General features: G+C 48.6%; 2 protein-coding genes across 4 annotated transcripts; one reads left to right on the forward strand and one right to left on the reverse strand.

Moving 5' to 3' along the window:
- The first annotated feature begins 559 nt into the window (after window positions 1–559).
- On the forward strand, window positions 560–6,765 carry TRADD (TNFRSF1A associated via death domain). 3 transcript variants are annotated; one of them, XM_061573110.1, is made up of 6 exons: window positions 560–614; window positions 1,903–2,067; window positions 2,508–2,539; window positions 2,693–2,764; window positions 3,501–3,771; window positions 4,630–6,765. In XM_061573110.1, the coding sequence occupies exons 2-6, from the start codon at window positions 1,938–1,940 to the stop codon at window positions 4,908–4,910; spliced, it is 786 nt and encodes a 261-aa protein (XP_061429094.1). In that variant the 5' UTR covers window positions 560–614; window positions 1,903–1,937; the 3' UTR covers window positions 4,911–6,765. The 3 variants fall into 3 exon arrangements, with proteins under 3 accessions (XP_061429094.1, XP_061429092.1, XP_061429093.1); XM_061573108.1 differs by having other exon boundaries at window positions 2,508–2,764; XM_061573109.1 differs by lacking the exon at window positions 560–614 and adding an exon at window positions 627–750 and having other exon boundaries at window positions 2,508–2,764.
- Window positions 6,766–7,244: 479 nt separating this feature from the next.
- Window positions 7,245–12,294, reverse strand: GINS3 (GINS complex subunit 3). Its single transcript, XM_061573111.1, has 3 exons — window positions 11,683–12,294; window positions 10,468–10,698; window positions 7,245–9,327 (listed from the first exon to the last, which is right to left on the reverse strand). Exons 1-3 carry the CDS (start codon window positions 12,025–12,027, stop codon window positions 9,094–9,096), a joined length of 810 nt encoding a protein of 269 aa, XP_061429095.1. The 5' UTR covers window positions 12,028–12,294; the 3' UTR covers window positions 7,245–9,093.
- Between the last annotated feature and the right edge of the window lie 1,705 nt (window positions 12,295–13,999).

Consider the following 13,999-nt stretch of genomic DNA (forward strand, 5'->3'; position numbering starts at 1 on the left):
CGTGCAGCGGTGAACGCTGCGCTACGAACCTGGCGACCCGGGATCGATCCCCGCTCACGGCCAACACCGGTGACAATTATCTGTACCGGTCCTGGGCTTCCCCTAGGTAGACTCGGCCTCAAATAAGTTTTCAGTTTCAGTTCCATTTATTTGGTATAGCCCTGTGAGCCATTCGGCTCTTGAATCGGGTGCAACCGCAACAAACAAAAACATGAACAAGAAAACATCTTAAAGTTAAGTGACTATGTGCAAACAGAAAATCCGCCAAATTTTTGCAGAAAAAAGCACCGTACACCAACGCTGTGTGCAAAAATCCCAGTGGGATGCAAGTCAAACAACAAGACAACTTAGATTAAGGCCATCAGTCTAACTCCGTACTACAACAAACAAACAAGGCCAAAGGCAGCCGGGCGTTATGTTGGCCACCGCGTGTCGTGCCGGCCTTTACAGGTGCTCGCTAACAGCACTTGCCCCTACGGTCTGTTGAGGCTACACGGGGGGCCTTTGTCTTTGTGGATGGGTATGGAGGAAGTAGTGCGCGCGCAGTGCGCGTGCGCACTGCGGCACGACAGCGCGGAGGAAGTAGCTCCTCCTGTGGTCGCCGGGTGCTGGAGGTGAGTCGCCGGGCGGGTCACATTCAGAGGCGCGACGCGGCGGCCACTCGCGGGTCACGGCGCTGCTGTGGGACTCGCGACTGTGGCCACGAGACGTGGTGGTGGTGGTGGCCGTGGTGGGAAGGCCATCGATTGGGTTTGTGTGGTGGTGATGGGGGGAGGGAGATGGGGGGAGATGAGGGAGATGGGGGGGAGGGAGATGGGGGGAGGGGGGAGGGAGATGGGGGGAGGGGGGAGGGAGATGGGGGGAGGGAGATGGGGGGAGGGGGAGGGAGATGAGGGGAGGGAGTTGGGGGGAGGGAGATGGGGGGAGGGAGATGGGGGAGGGAGATGGGGGGTGGGAGATGGGGGGGGGGAGATGGGGGAGGGAGATGGGGGGTGGGAGATGGGGGGGGGGAGATGGGGGGGAGGGAGATGGGGGGTGGGAGATGGGGGGGGAGGGAGATGGGGGAGGGAGATGGGGGAGGGAGATGGGGGGTGGGAGATGGGGGGGGGGAGATGGGGGGGAGGGAGATGGGGGGTGGGAGATGGGGGGGGAGGGAGATGGGGGGGGGGAATGGGGGAGGCCCTGACGGGGGAGACTTCATAGACCACGGCTTGATGATGATGCTGATGGACAAACTTCCAAACTGATAGTTTGATGTATAAACTTCCAGTGTATCCATCAAACTATCAGTTTATCCATACGCCGCCGTGAAGACGCCCGTATGCATTATGTTACAACAGTAATCGTATTGTACATTCGTTTCCGGATGTGGCAAAAAAAATGTTTAAAATAGTAAATGGATAATATATTAATGTTAATTGCTTCTTAATTTAAAGTGGCTCTACGAGCCCCTGAGAATAATTTACGGACCCTCAAAGATATCCCGAACAATGGCATGTTGTCTTGTTACTGCTGCTGCTGATGCATTGGGAGCGGTGATCACGGCATAAACGAATGATTCACCACATTCCGTGTGAAAAAGAACTCGCGTAATTGTTGACGTTTCGGTTAAGATCCATCGCCTTGGTTGTTACGAAGCGCCGAAGAGAAAACCATTACCAGTAACGTCGTCAATTCTGTATGTTCCTTCTATATTAGTGTTAGTGATGAATATCTCTCGTCATAATCTTTAGGGCAATAATAGCCTCGTATAATTATACAAAGCCAAACGTTTCCCGAATGTGCCTCACTCTGACCATGTGCCCCTAATATTACTTTATATTTATTTTATTACATTAGATACACATTTTGGTAACAGGTAAACGTGAGTCATGAATTATTGTTTCTGTTCCTCATTTACAGTGGCGCTGGTTGACACGGAAGGCAGCTCCTTGAAAATGACGCAAAACTTCAAAGGCCAGGTTACGCTTCGGATTTCTCACGGGGTAAAGGACCTCCAAAAGCTATGGACAGAGAATAATGAAAACAAGAAACAACTTCACCAACTCATCTACGATGCCATCAAAGGTCAAATAACTTTATTGTTTCTTGGCCGTCACCCCTGTCGTCCCCGTTCACTTGCGCTCAGTTTCCGGCCGCACGAGACACACATCTTCAGGACGTCCCGTAACCGATCATTTCTCCATCACTGCAAATATCTTAGTTGAACTAATCCGGTACTAGAGGGAGATATATTTGTTTATCTGGAATGACTGCGTTTCTATTTTACCACACTCATTCGCTTCTGTGACTGTACGGGCTTCCTGCATTGTGGCCTGCCAAAAATGTTTGAAAGTCCTATTTGTCCCGCAGTAAGGGTAAAGGTTTCCTGCTCCTGTCCTATGGATATACTGGTGTATATTAAGGGAATGTGGAGTTTCTGGTCATTGTGGCTGCCAGCGTGGGTGAGCGTTGGCCCGTTTGCTCGTTTGAGTGTGAAGACGCTTTGACGTGACGTGTCTCTGCAGGAGACGGTGATGATCATCCGGTCATCTTGAAGGCACACAGCACGCTGTTTGGCGTGGACCTGCGGTTTGACAGCAGGACGTCGTGCTCAGTGTTTCTGAATCGCTACATGAATGGGGACATGGAATTACAGCTGAATCGAGGCCCCGCGTCAAACCATCCAGACAGATACACCATCTCCCTCCAGGTGCGAGATCAAGTCCTCGACAAGCGCGACTTCCATTTGAGCAACTGGCTCCGTCTCATCGGCCAAAATGAGGTGAGCCGCTGCTGCGATCATGGTGGTACGCAGGATTGTCAGGAATTGAGGTGGCTGAGTGCATGGCCGTAGATTGGTGTTGGGGGGTAAGGGGAGGGGCAGAAAGAGACAAGTGTAGGATTTTTTGTTTATTCGTAGCTTAGTTGACGACAACATGCAATTTGTGTATTTCGTTCAGTAAATGTCTTATTCGAGATGACTAAAGCAGTCAATAGTTTAATCCACTATTAGTTATAAAAATTTGTGTGAGGGTGCGTGTAATGTTTTCTCCCCCTCAATATTATAGGTCGGCCATTCATTGAACTTGGTAAATCTTTAAAAATGTATATATAGCCAATTAACAGTTTTGGTCTTGTTTGGTGCACTGTGGTCTCCAATAACATGACTTGATTATCATTTGTCTACGTCTTCATTCAGGCCAGTTAATTTCATCCCATCATAGTCCAGCCCTGCTTTCATCTCTGGTGGGTAGTTGTAGTCATTATCACGCTTAATTATTTTAGTCAACCCATAGTCATAGTTGACAAAAAAAAAAACTGGTCTCCAATGACGACAAAAGCCACCATTTTAAAATTGTCTTACATTTAACCCAACACATTTCCATCTTTCTCTTCTCCTTTGGTGCTCTGCTTTAATGGCAGTTCCTTAGACACGTGTCAGCTGGTTGCCAGGGCACACTGAGGGCATGCTGGTGGTGAATGCAGTGTCAACTGGCTTGTTCTGCTTCCCTCCACAGCCCACGGCCTTGCAGGATGACGAGATGGAAAGAATGCAACAGGATTTGTCGATACTGAATTTGAACCCTAGGGATGCGAGTGGAGGTGACCTTGTAAATTCTAATGCTGGCCCGAGTTCATCTTGTCAACTGGGGGGCAATCGGTCAGCCAGAAATGTGGATTCGTCACCGCAAGCCTGTACTCAACCGGCCATTCCAACTCATGATGCATGTCTGAGCGCTCCAATGGTCATTCCAGAGAACACGTTTCTTTTCCAAGAAATACCATATGGTAAGTGAAATTTTTGTACAAATATTAGAGTTTGTGACCAAAACTAAGAATTAATGCCAATGAAAGGGAGGCTAACAACGACTAGACTTCTATCGGTGGTAATACACTGAGATTCAAAACGAAAAGAAAATTGTGAATTAAGTGATGCACTCTATGACTGTGAGGACACAGTGTACTGCCTGATGTCACGTGAAATGAAGCATCGTTAGCCCAGCCGCTGGCCCTGCTTGGCCCTGAACCAGATTTAGATTACTTGTGAGGCCAGAGTGTCACGGTTTAGTTCCAACTCGGTAGAGCAATTAGCCGGTGGGAAACCACCCATACCATGAGGTTTTCCATGCTGGCTTGGCGTGGTTGAGCCAGTGGAGAAGTGGCGCTTGTTACTCAACCCATTGGCTGCCCTGGGCCCTATTCGTCTGATGAACCTGTGTCTTGGTCACACCCACTCAATGGTTAACCCCACTGACCTCGGTTGTGTTGACTGGCCAGTCCCACTCCCATCACACCGCCACCCCCACCCTCTCCAATAATCACCTCTACTCCAAGCTTGTCTCCCATTGTCTACAGCCTCTTGAGATGCAGTTACATTCATATTATCATCACTAGTTCGTTCATTAGGAAACATTCTTGAGGTTCACATCTCTTTGCGATGCAGGTCCTAGCATGATGGCAACAAAACATGAGTTCCACATAAACAATAATTATATAAATAATATTTTACAGCCCGATGTCAATCCACTGCCTGTTGTGGAGGCCCATCTGCGAGCAGCGGCATTAGCAAGCAATTGCTCGCATCACTGCCTTTGCTGAAATCCCAACGAAATAGGCGCGATTTTTGCATGATTGTGTGTTGCACAGACGACCGGCAAATCTCCGCGGATGATCACAATAACTTCGCAAAAAAAGTGGGCAACGGTTGGAAGCCTGTGGCTCGGCAGCTGATGAGAACGTGCAAGGGCCTGGAGGACCCGACCATCGAAAACATCGCTCATGAATACAACAATGTCTACGAGCAGGCCTTCCAGATGCTGAGAAAGTTCATGCAGAGCGAGGGAAAGCGAGCCACCTTGAGCCGTCTCGTAAAGGCTCTCGTGGATGAGCAGCTGTGCAATGTCGTAGAATGTCTGCTCGGCATTTAAAAGGGCTGGGTTGCGATGTCTGCACTGCCAAGGCTCTTGTACCTCTTACCCACTGCCATATCAAAAGCTGAGCCAGCACAACCTCATGCTTGAATGAAGTCGACTCACTTCTTGGGCAAAGGGTCTTTTCAACAGGACCATTGGATGAGACAAAATCCTCGTATCCCCTTACAGGCAGGGTTGGGAATAATAAGAAATTATTGAAAGTAAATGCCCAATAATGTTTTGTTTTAATTGGCTTATTTAGATAACTGACAGTAATATCCTCACCACTTAAAACTGGTGCATTAGCTGCAGCGAGTAACAGCATTTGAAGATAATGGGAGTATTTCATTGTGCATTATATAATTCCCTGGGACCCGTTGGAGTTGGATCCTGGTGGCTCCCACACCCCCGAGTATATTTTTATGGGTTTTCTTTTGGGTTTCATGCAAACCGAATGTATTTATAAGAGGACGGAGCCCTGATGTAACCATTCGGTGTGAAGGTTGCGTAATGTTTCTTGGAAGAATTCGCCAATGCATTGGTAAAATGTTACCCTACAGGTTTCTGCGACATTTTGCATGGGTATTGCCGATTTGTTTGTAAAAGACTTCGAACAGTTTTTCAATGAATCTAACATGCGTTCAAGCATTAAGTGTGCAACAGTTAATGTATGTACTTGTACAGACAGTCCCTTTGTCAAGCCACTGCTAGTTGAGGGCCTCCCTACGTAGTGTGGACTATAGTGAGCCACTTGACCATACTTCACCATGCTGGCACCTTGGTAAAGTACAATTTTGCTGCACTGCCGACTGCTGCCCACTAGATCTAGCCCCGCAGCCAAGCAGTCCAGGCTCAAGCCTGCTTAGTTTCCGAGATCAGGTGCATTGCATGTAATTTGGTCAAAGATGTTCATGTATGTTAGATCTGAAAGCGTCCAAGTCCAAACTGTATTTGGCAATGGGTGTGTTGGCAGACTTTTTTACGGCGATATCAGAATATAGTTGGTGGATCATGAGGAGTGTGAGCCACGAATAGACTGATGGGGATGAAGCGTTCGTAAGGGGACCAGTGTAGGAAGCCGATGAACAGTGGAGGTCTTTGAGCAATGCAGTATTCCACATTTTCCTACCATTCCGTAAGCATTCTTGATCAAAACACCTCCCTGAAAACGTCTTAAGACTCAGTGAGATTTTGCACCTTAATCTGTGAATTGTTTCCCCCCCCCCCCCCCCGCAACTTGCCTACGAAGTTTATTTGAAATTCTGCATCAAAATTGTAGCCTCATCATGCTCCAAACATTAGAAACTTCCTATTGCGGTACCATAGAAAATGTCATATTTTGTTTAATATCCAATTTTGTTGCGTGCTCAGCCAGGTGTGGTGCATTGAGACAGGGCAGGATGTCACATTCCTTTTGTAGGGGCCAATCATTGGACAAACTTTGTTCACTTAGCACAAAATGGTTCTCAAATTTGCCAACCCCAGAGGTATGATGGACAGAGTTGACACTTGACCAAAATTTGAACTTGCAACAATTTGATTGCAAGTTGAGCACTGTATTCTTCCAGCCCTATGCCAAATTTATTTAGTTTTACAAACTAACTGGTACACTTTACAAATGATATAAAGATTTGTAGCAATAATTGCCAGTTTTGTCTTAGATGTTAGATTTTTTGCAAATTTTACACATTTGGGGATGAATTGTATTTTTATGCCTTTTTTACCCATGGGTTCAGGTTTTGGTAATTTTTACTCCTTCAATTACAAAGTATATTTTTTATTCGCAACATGTACTTTTGATGCGACCGATCCCTCCAATAATTTGTATATATAGTATACAAATAATCATGATTAAACTTAAAATAAGTCAGCATTGTACCATTACTGTATGCAAACATCACTTGCCTGAATGCGAGATTTGAGGTTTAAGGCCTCCGGTATGATTCTATGCAAGTTACCCCACAGTGAATGCATGAATGTCATAGACTGTTTCCATTGAGGACAAACAAAGTTGATCATTCATACAATACATTAATGTAATTTGAGTAACTTTACCTATTCCAATACTGTACAAAATTATCTCTTTCAACATTACCGTTTCCAGTCATTTACATGCGGTTTTTAGTTTGTTCCTGAGTATACTTGGATGATCCGTCATGTATTTTAAAAAGGTTGCATTTATTTGTCAATGTGAAGGACTTATATTTTTAGCCATCAATTTTCCAAACAATTCTTACCAAGTAGCCCTTATTAAAATGTTTACAAATGTATTGGAAATGCAGTTTTTTATTATAACACAACGTTTGAGCCACCCACATTGAACAGAATAAAATGTCAAGCCACAATGGATTTAATCACTCATTTATTATATTGTAATAAACACTCTTTGGTCTTTCGGTAAAGTCACGTAGAAAATAAAATAATAGAATACGACGTTTCGGTTGCAACACAAGCAGCCAATGGTAAAACACAGACACGGAAACAACATAGGCAGACACATGCAGAGACACACCGAGCGAGACACATCAAGACAAGACAACTTATCTGTGCTGACACCTTAAATAGAGGGGGGAGAGGCCGGGGCAGAGATGATGGCTGCTTGTGTTGCAACCGAAACTTCGTATTCTATTATTACTTGATTTTATTTTCTACGTAACTTTACCGAAAGAACCAAAGAGTAATTCCTGCAGTCACGAAAGCTTCGAATCTAGTTTGTATTAAACACATTCATATTACTTCGTGGTGTTGTTACTAAATATGCTTACAAATTGAAAATGACTAATCCATGCAATGAACAAGCATTTCAAAGACAATTATCATCAGAGCCACAAATTTCCAATTGGAATGTATGTGAAACTCGGGTAATGAATACACGTAGGCGGAAGATCACAGCTTGTGAACTGCGCTGCTGTGGAGAAGAATTGTACATGTCCTGTGGACAGAAAAACTTACTTAAGTGTACTGTGAGATGTGAAAAAGCTAGACTAGTCAGACAATTATAGACAGAAAGCAAAGTAATTTGGACACCCAAGCTTGGTGTGATTAGAAAAATATAGAAGGAAAAACGTAGAGACCTAGATAGTGCATTTTAAATGTAATGGGGAGGACTGCATATGAATGTTAGAACAAAATCGCAGTGTGGTCACAAATATTCAGGAATGACCAGAAAAAAAAGTTGGAATTCTAATAAAAAACCCAGTTTAGGTTATATACACTTTTGGTTGGGTTTATGGTCGGGCCCAACTTTATCGTGGCTAACGCCACGCCAGCCTCGGCAGCAGTATCCAACTTCCTGCAGAGACGCAATTAGAAGATCATCGACATACATAAAATACGGTGGATCAGGGAGCCACCCCTTTCCCAGCGTAACGATCGCCTTCCCATTCGAACAATCGTAGCATGATTGAAGGCATCTCAGACTATTCTAATATGTTGAATAGTCCAGGAGCAAGAGGGCATCCCGATTAGAATGTATGAACTGTTTGTCATCCGAAGAAAACCCACACATGCAAGGGGGAGGGGGGGCAACACTCAATCCCTTACAGAAGAAACAGATTATATTACGTAATGCCATCTGTATTAAGTCAGGGAATGGCACCTCAACGCCTACGGGAGAAATTTCGCAATATTTGTGCAATCCACCAACCCTTGCCTCCAGTGCTGGATCATAGGTGTGCATAGCCACCACCGCCTGACTAGATACATAACCAGGCTGTATATCGTGGCTCGAACTCAACTTCTAAACTTAATTCATGGGGGGAGCGGCAAAAAGGCTTTTTAAGTCACGGCCACGTAAGTTTAATTTCCAGCGCTATAGCCTCCGCATCAATCGTGCATTGGAGCTGCTGCCCTTGAATCAACAAATAAATGTTGCTCCCTTCTGTGTGGACCGGAAGCCACTTGAAGGGATCTGAGAGGGAGCTCTGATCTTTGCTCGTGTGGGCTATTCTCAAACATTGGCGGTGGTTGGTGGGGGGGGGTCGCACTGCTCTGCGAAAGCCCTGAATTAATTTTTGATCTCATGGCATGACACTGATAGCACAATTTAGATAAAACTGACGGATAAGCCAAAAATGGGAATGACATCACCAATGGTGTCACTAAACACTGTAAAGCGGCACTTTGCCCTGCAACTCTAACCGTTTTTTGTATCGCAAACGATACACGCACGTCGGGGGCACGGTAAGGCACAGCGCCTTCACATCCTGTCAAGGTCGGCGAGCTTGCGCTTCCTCATGTTGCTGACGATGGCCGAGGCGGTGAGCTGCGAGGCACGGCCCTGCTCCCACGCCGCCAGGGCCTCCAGGCTGCGCTGGCCACGGCGGAACAGCGCGCGCTCGCTCACGTCCAGCGGCGCCGTCAGCGCCGACGTGTCCTCGTCAAACGCGTTCTGACACGCGTCCATTACGCGGCGGAAACGCCCGGAGAATGCCTGGCGGAGTGGAGACACGTCGTTGCATTAATCATTAACTGGACAATTTTTATCCCCCCCAACTCAAATAGCAGTTTAGAAATATGGTAGACGAATTAGGACGATGTTATTTCCAACTGGATGACATTTCCACTTCACATTTTGTGAGACATTTTTATTCTATAAACGCTGGCATTTGAGTTGGGTAATTGATGTTGGGTAGTCAATGTGTAATATTCGTGCAAGAACATATGTTTACATGTACATTCAGTTTTAACACAATTATTTGTTTGCATATTTTAATATCTGTTGTGCCACGTGAAAAACGAGGAATGAGTCAGAGGCCAACGTTTGCTATGATCCAACTGTAGAGGCTGATATCACGATAGATGGAATCAGTCAAAAATTTACGATCTTCGGGAAAGAAACTTGTCGATAAAATGGTGCAAAAACTATCTCCGTAGAATTTGTAAAGCGCACAGCTTTTGCAGAAGCGTGGGTAAAGGCATAAAAGGTGGACAAAACCAACACCCACATTCGCCCAAGCTCTGTCGTCCTATATTTGGATGTTTGGCCATCTCACCTAAAAGATCACCAGCAACGGTTCAAGCAAGCTTGACGAGACAATGAATATTGAAACTGGTTCAGAGTTTGCCTGTGTTGAACCAATGCGGCTGAAGATATGCTGTTGCAGTGTTCTGCATTGCAAGGGTCATTTGCGAAGAACACTGGAGCGTGGTCAACAACACGGAGACCCCCGTGTGCACGCAGCACCCACAACAACAAAGATCCCCTGTATAGCCTGAACAGACTGTAGGGGCAAATGCTGTTAGCGAGCACCTATGAAGGCCAGCACGGCACATGAGGAGGTGGGTGGCCAACACCACGCCCGGCCGCCTTTGTCTCACCAGTGGCGATGTTTACACATAGCAACAGGTACTCATTAGAGGCTGAGTCGACCTAGGGGAGGCCCAGGACCGGTTCAGATAATCGTCACTGGGTGTTGGCCGTGAGCGGGAATCGAACCCGGGTCGCCAGGTTCGTAACGCAGCACGCTAACCGCTATCCCACCGCTCCCCACTACCCACAACAACAACGGTGTGCACGCAGCACCCACAACAACGCGCACAGCAGCACCCACAACAACGCGCACAGCAGCACCTGCAGCAGCGCCTGGGCGATCTCCCCGCTCTCGGGGCTCTCGAAGTGCAGCAGCTGCGTGCCCAGCGCGTAGTAGTAGGGCCCCATCTTGTGCAGGTCCACGACGCCCGGGTCTGCGCCCAGGACGGTGCGCCAACCCTGGCGGTACCCACGCGGCGTCTCCACGGACACGACGCGCCGCCGGTCGCTCAGCCCCTTGGCCATCCACAGCGGCAGCTCCATCTGCTTGCCCTGTGCGCGCCGAGACGGCGCCGTGGTTAACATCGCGCGCATTCGACGTCGGGGGAGGCACAATGGGACCCTGTGGCCTCCCGCCACCGGGATGCTGCCCAAGTTTAATGGGAAGCGCATCCAAAGGTCGCCGGAGTGATTTCATCTCGTTGCTAGCAGTTGCGTTCCAAGGGTGAGCAACACAAAACAAAGATCCCCCGTACAGCCTTTACAGACTGTAGGGGCAAGTGCGGTGAGCGAGCACCTATGAAGGCCGGCACGGCACACGAAAGGGTGGGTGGCCAGCACCACGCCCGGCCGCCGTCGTCTTCCCAGTGGTGATGTTTACACACTGCACCAGGTGCTCATTTGAGGCTGAGTCGACCTTGGGGAGGGGGCCCAGTACCGGTTTAGATAATCGTCACTGGTTCTGGCCGTAGCACAGTGCGCTCACCGCTACACCACCGCTCCCCGTACACAGTACACGCACAGTACACACACAGTACACCCACGCACACAAAGTACACGCACAGTACACAGTACACGCACAGTACACAGTACACGCACAGTACACAGTACACGCACACACAGTACACCCACGCACACACAGTACACACAAAGTACACGCACACAGTACACACACAGTAGACGCACGCACAGCACACGCCACGCACAGTACACACACAGTACACGCACGGTGCGTTGTCCCACGCCCGACCGCATAGCCGCATGAGTTAATTCAAACCACAGCCAAAAATATGCCACATCGCATAAAACCGACCACGCGTAAGGCGAGGGCAACCTGTCTACAGTTTGCTCTGCCACCTTCTGCACCTCCGCTTAGCGCTGTTGGCTCACGCACGCTGCTGCTAGATTGCAAACCACGTACATAGCCGCCGCCGATGTTCGGGATGGGGCTATCGCTACGAAGTGGGTAGCGAGCTACGGATCGGGCCTCAGTGCTGTGGCAGGGCTGCTCATGTCGCCGTCCCGTGGTGTGCGCACCGCGGGGAGGCCAGCGTCGTCGCTGCTCTTGTCCAGGAACCCGAGCCGCGGCAGCGCCACCTCCACCCGGCACGGGACCTTGCCGTGCGTCATGAGCACGTCGTCCAGGCTCAGGTAGTTCTCCTGCAGGCCGCCCGGCGGCACGCGAGCGTAGCCCTCCTCCTCCATGCGGGACAGGAGAGAAGAGGAGAGAGAGGAGAAGGGCGGGGAGAGGCGAGAGCGGAGATCGCGACCCACCACGGCCGCTTCCCGCCCAAAATGTTGAAGCAGGAAGATGCGGAAGTCGTCGGGGGTCACGGGAGCAGCCGTCAGCCAATGGGCTCGGCGCTCGCGGCGTGACGTCATCTCGCGAGGCACCCTTGCAGGTGGAACCTCGGTTAACGAAAGGGATGCGTTCGCCAAAAAAATACCCGCACGCGTTAAGCGAAGTTTTCGTAAATCGGAATGGCGTTTCCCTCCCGTTTAATGTGATGCAGAAAAACAATTGGGATGTGTTTTCAGACAGACATTGTAACTCTACTCAAAATACAACAATAATAAAGAGCACATATTAAAACGGTTGAATGATAATAAAAGAAAACCTTTCAGGGAACTCACCAATATAATATGGAGGTGTCATCGTTGGACTGCAGGGGTACCGTCGATGGGTGGCGGCAGCCTCCCGATGGTGCGCGGTGACATTTCGTTAACGCGAAAATTCCATTTCGTTAACGCGAAAATTCCATTTCGTTAACGCGAAAATTCCATTTCGTTAATCCAAAAGTGTCCTTAGTTTTTCAATAGCGGCGTTCACGTGAAATTTCGTAAACCGAACGTTCGTAAGTCGAGGGATACCTGTACTGTAATGACCCAATATAACAAAAACTTAACGAAATTTCGTGAATATTGGAGTACTGTACTACTTTATGGCAGTGTTACTGACGAATGCGTTGAGGTTTTACCCAGTTATTATTTGTCCTCGTGCACGACTCGCAACCCAGCAGCAGCAGCAGCATTACCAAAGAATGTTGAGTAACATAATAATATGACTTTGAAACCCTCCCGCCCACCTCCTACGCATTTCACAAGTAGTACTAATCACATACCTGCATTTCCCATAAATATGCTAAATTCTTCTTGATACGCAAATTATTTTGTCAAGGCGCCCTTCCCCCCTTCCAACCCAGCTTAAATATACGCTCCAAGCCTGGTGGTGTTTCATTCAGACGATGTCTCCCCGACAGACCTGGTCTTCACCTGAGGACGGCTGCTTGCGTTGTGGCCGAAACGTCGTGAGAATTATTTTATTGTTTTATTTTTATTATTTTATTACTTCCCTTCTACGTGACTTTACCGAAAGAACCAAGAAGATGAATACCTGCAGTCACGAAAGCTTTAAATCGAAATTTACCATAATAAAAGTTGTGAGCGGTGGTTAGCGCACCGCTATGAACCAGGCGGCTTACGTCGGGGAATCAAACACAGGTGTGAGCAGATCCTAGGTAACCTCCCTCACCACACCGACCGAATAGCGTGAAGTTATGGTTCAAGTAACTCCCACGAACGCAATGGTGTGGGGATTGCCTCATCCAGCAGTGAATGATAAAGGGCTGTGAGAAAACTGCTGTGCTATGGGTGGCACCATGGGATGGTGCGGGCGGCCTCCAACTAAAATTCCAACCTCCCTCAATACCTGCTTCCCACACCTCTCCTACGTGCACCACAAAATCCGCGGGCTTAACATTCGCCCAACAACCCCTGCTTTCATCCTTCTTCTACGCCAGACACATCCTCTCGTGCCCGCTGTTCCAACCCCGACCGACGCCTTCAAACTCACCCGGAAGCATCACATCTGACACCCCCGAGGCGCGGGGCCCGGGGCGACCGCCCCTAATCGAGACTGCTCTGGGTGGCACCGACACTGTGCAATACTCCAGAGAGCATTCGACTGACATTTAAAAAAAATGTCAATAAAACGAGCACACCACTTTGTGGAAAACAAGAATGGTCATAACTGTGAAGTTCAAACTGCTCTCGGCCATGGGAATGTGGATGAGCCACCGAAAGGGCAAGGAGGTGGTGGTGGTGGGAGGGAGGTGGTGGTGGTGGGAGGTGGTGGTGGTGGGAGGGAGGTGGTGGTGGTGGGAGGGAGGTGGTGGTGGTGGGAGGTGGTGGTGGTGGTGGGAGGTGGTGGTGGTGGGAGGGAGGTGGTGGTGGTGGGAGGGAGGTGGTGGTGGTGGGAGGTGGTGGTGGTGGTGGGAGGTGGTGGTGGTGGGAGGGAGGTGGTGGTGGTGGGAGGTGGTGGTGGTGGTGGTGGGAGGTGGTGGTGGTGGGAGGT

The sequence above is a fragment of the Lethenteron reissneri genome, chromosome 52 (genome assembly GCF_015708825.2).
Source record: "Lethenteron reissneri isolate LAM-NWPU_2019-01 chromosome 52, ASM1570882v1, whole genome shotgun sequence".
Classification (NCBI taxonomy): domain Eukaryota; kingdom Metazoa; phylum Chordata; class Hyperoartia; order Petromyzontiformes; family Petromyzontidae; genus Lethenteron; species Lethenteron reissneri.